Source organism: Phaethon lepturus, unplaced genomic scaffold, assembly GCF_000687285.1.
Source record: "Phaethon lepturus isolate BGI_N335 unplaced genomic scaffold, ASM68728v1 scaffold13270, whole genome shotgun sequence".
Taxonomy (NCBI): domain Eukaryota; kingdom Metazoa; phylum Chordata; class Aves; order Phaethontiformes; family Phaethontidae; genus Phaethon; species Phaethon lepturus.
In genome coordinates this window covers 16135-19261 of record NW_010509912.1, presented here as the reverse complement: position 1 = coordinate 19261, position 3127 = coordinate 16135, and the positions used below count along the sequence as shown (strand labels likewise).

At 39.2% G+C, this 3127-nt stretch overlaps 1 protein-coding gene across 1 annotated transcript in view; it reads left to right on the top strand.

The window, feature by feature from the left end:
* MPDZ (multiple PDZ domain protein) overlaps positions 1-2417 on the top strand; it is a 78405-nt gene extending 75988 nt beyond the window's left edge. Inside the window, exons 42-43 of the mRNA XM_010290825.1 lie at positions 566-689; positions 2005-2417. Coding sequence (XP_010289127.1) covers positions 566-689; positions 2005-2151 — 271 coding nt within the window. The 3' untranslated portion in view covers positions 2152-2417. The remainder of the gene's footprint in view (positions 1-565; positions 690-2004) is intronic.
* The last annotated feature ends 710 nt before the right edge of the window (positions 2418-3127 follow it).

The following is a 3127-nucleotide window of genomic DNA, read 5'->3' as shown; positions in this document are numbered from 1 at the left end:
GAAAGAGAGAATGGGTTTCATTAGCCCCATAGATCTACTTTGAAAGATAGAACTTAAAATTTCACAATAGTCAAATTATATGTGGAGAAATATACCTATAAATAGCCTGTATAAACACAAACATACAAATACACAGTTATATACTAGAAGAGGAGAGAATCAATTAAACCTTACAGGACAAACTACAAGGGCTAATTTTAGATATTTTTTAGGAGGTGCAATGGGTTACAAGATTTTTAAAGTACATGTTTGTTATGGAGATTTGAGGTACTGGTATTGCATCTCTGTTTTACTGGTAACCACTGTTAGTGGGACATTGTAGCCATAACTATGCCCTGAGTTGGATGGAAGAGGTGTTTGAAATAGCTACTTTTAAGTAATAAAGAGGGCATTAGGCAGTTACTTAGAGTGTTTTACATGAACTAAAATAGCCAGTTCGTTATAATAAAAGCATTTGTAATTATAGTGGAAAGGGAAATAGCTTGAAAGGAAAAATGTTTTTTTCTGAATGTTCTACATGTTAAATTGTAAGTTCAGACAACATCTCAATACTCTTTTTCCTTAGACCTCCTCAGTACAAGACCATTACTTTGGATAGAGGACCAGATGGCCTAGGTTTTAGTATTGTGGGTGGTTATGGCAGTCCCCATGGAGACTTACCCATTTATGTGAAGACAGTGTTTGCAAAGGTAAGTGTAAATTTGTTCAGTCAATACAAATATTATTTAGTTCATAGCAGCTACTATTTTAAAACATGGCCTGAGTTTGAAGCGAAAGGATTGTTAAGAGTTTCTCACAGCTTTTCTTCCTTAATGCCAGTGCTGGTCAAAACGTGCTTGCAGCATTTGAAGGCTGTGGTCTTAGGAAGATTCAGAATTTCCAAATGCATGTGACTCCGCATGTAGAATCATAGAACAGTTTGGATTGGAAGGGACATTTAAAGGCCATCTAGTCCAAAACCCCCTGCAAGGAGCAGGGACATCTTCAATTACATCACGTTGCTCAGAGAACCCATCCAACCTGACCTTGAAGGTTTCCAGGACGGGGCATCTACCACCTCTCAGGGCAACGTGTGCCAGTGTTTCACCACCCCCATTGTGAAAAATTTCTTCCTTATGTCTAGTCTAAGTCTACAGACTTTTGGTTTAAAATAATTATCCCTTGTCCTATCGCTACAGGCCCATCTTTCTTCCAAGCCCCGTTTAAGTACTGGAAGGCTGCAATAAGGTCTCCCTGGAGCCTTTTCTTGTCCAGGCTGAACAGCCATAACTCTCTCAGCCTGTTCTCATAGGAGAAGTGTTTCATCCCTCTGATCTTTTTGTCGTTCTCCTCTGGATCCTCTCCAACAAGTCCATGTCTTTCCTGTGCAGAATCTTCTTCAACTCTCAAAACTGGAATTGTGCACATACTTAGCAAAACAGACCGCTTGCCTTACCTTTAGAGCATATTTTCTTCACATAGTAGTAGGGACTTTTTTATTTATTTTGAGTGAGGATCTGAAAGCTAGACCAAGGTAAAATAATTGAACTCAGACTGGACCTTTGGAGAAGTTCAGGTACTGACCTGGTTTTGATAGCTTGGACTGCCCTAGAAAACATCCCAGAGTCCGAGAAAACGAAGTCAGGAATTCCAAACATTTATGGTATATCTACAGAGCTAGATTTTGATTACTGAATTTCTTACACCAGTTGCTGAAAACTTCATTAAGTCTTGAAAATCTTACTTCTGTGGTAGTAGAGTTTAAACATTATACTAGCTGGCCCAACAGGGTTAAGAGAATATAAAAATTCTATAGATCCAGTTTCTAGGTGTTGTGAAGCTTAAGGCACGGCATACTGCAGCACTAGCAGGCTGTACTACAATTGACTGTATTTGAATCATTGAAAATCAAAAAGGTTTTAAGGGATTTTGTGCACTGAACCCATCTTACTCACACCATAAGGACAGTGTGGCAGGGAGAAAACAAAATGCTTGAGTCTGCAGTTACATGTTGTGTCGTTTCAGGGTGCAGCAGCAGAAGATGGACGCCTGAAGAGGGGGGATCAAATCATTGCTGTGAATGGGCAGAGTTTAGAAGGGGTGACCCATGAGGAAGCAGTTGCTATTCTGAAAAGGACAAAAGGAACAGTCACTTTGACTGTTTTGTCGTGAACTGGCTGCCCAAAGGGGTAGGGTCAATAAGACTATGTTATTTACATTCCGTATAGCAAAGAGAATGGAAGTGTTTATATAGCCTTCTTGCTCTTCCAGCTTCACAGGACTGTGTTACAACACTGATGAAAAAAAAACCATTTAACCATATTTTTGTATGCAATAGAAGTATTTCTTTTACTGTTAAACTACTGGGATGGTGTTATGTAAACTATGGAAAGACAGTGATATTTTTCCTATTAGTGTTAAAATGATTGCTTGTAAGCTACCGGAAAAAAAAAAAGGAAAGGAATGTTTGCATTAATAACCACATAACAAAACTGGAATGTTTTGCTAAGAGGCTTTGGACATTTGAAATACGTTGGAAAAGTTATAAAGTCACCTGTCAACAAGGGGGTGTCATGGGCAGCAGTAGTCAGAAAACAGAAATAAGATTATTGAAGGGGAAAAAAACCCCAAACCCAAAATATGGAATTTTTTGAAAAAAAAGAGAAGTATGTAATCTGGAGGCAGATAATCAGTGGACTAAGATGGTTATTTGTGTTGTTTCACAGTGCCCAAGTAGAAGGAGCTGAGTGGGTGACTTCGGTGGATTTTTTTGCTTGTCCGTTTCTGTGTTTAAATTTCCTAAGTCACAGTGTATCAAAAAAAAAGAAAGCTGTGCTTTACTTTGGCTTAGGTTTGAGGGTTTGGGTCGTGGATTTTTTTTGACGCAGGGGCGTGTATGTGTTTGTTTTGAAAGGAGAGAGCTTGTGCTCAGGGCTGAAAAATCCCTTTGCTGGTGGAAACTTCTCTGGTGAATGAGACTGCCCAGCAACTGCAGCATTAGAAGAAGTAGAACTCTATAATAGTAGTGTTTTCCAGCCTATATAGGTGTGAAAGCAACCTTCCCAATAAGAAGTGTGTGTGTAAGCAAAGGTTGTCCTCTTCCAATGTGGAAGATTAACTACAGGCTCAGTGCAGACATTTCTGCGAG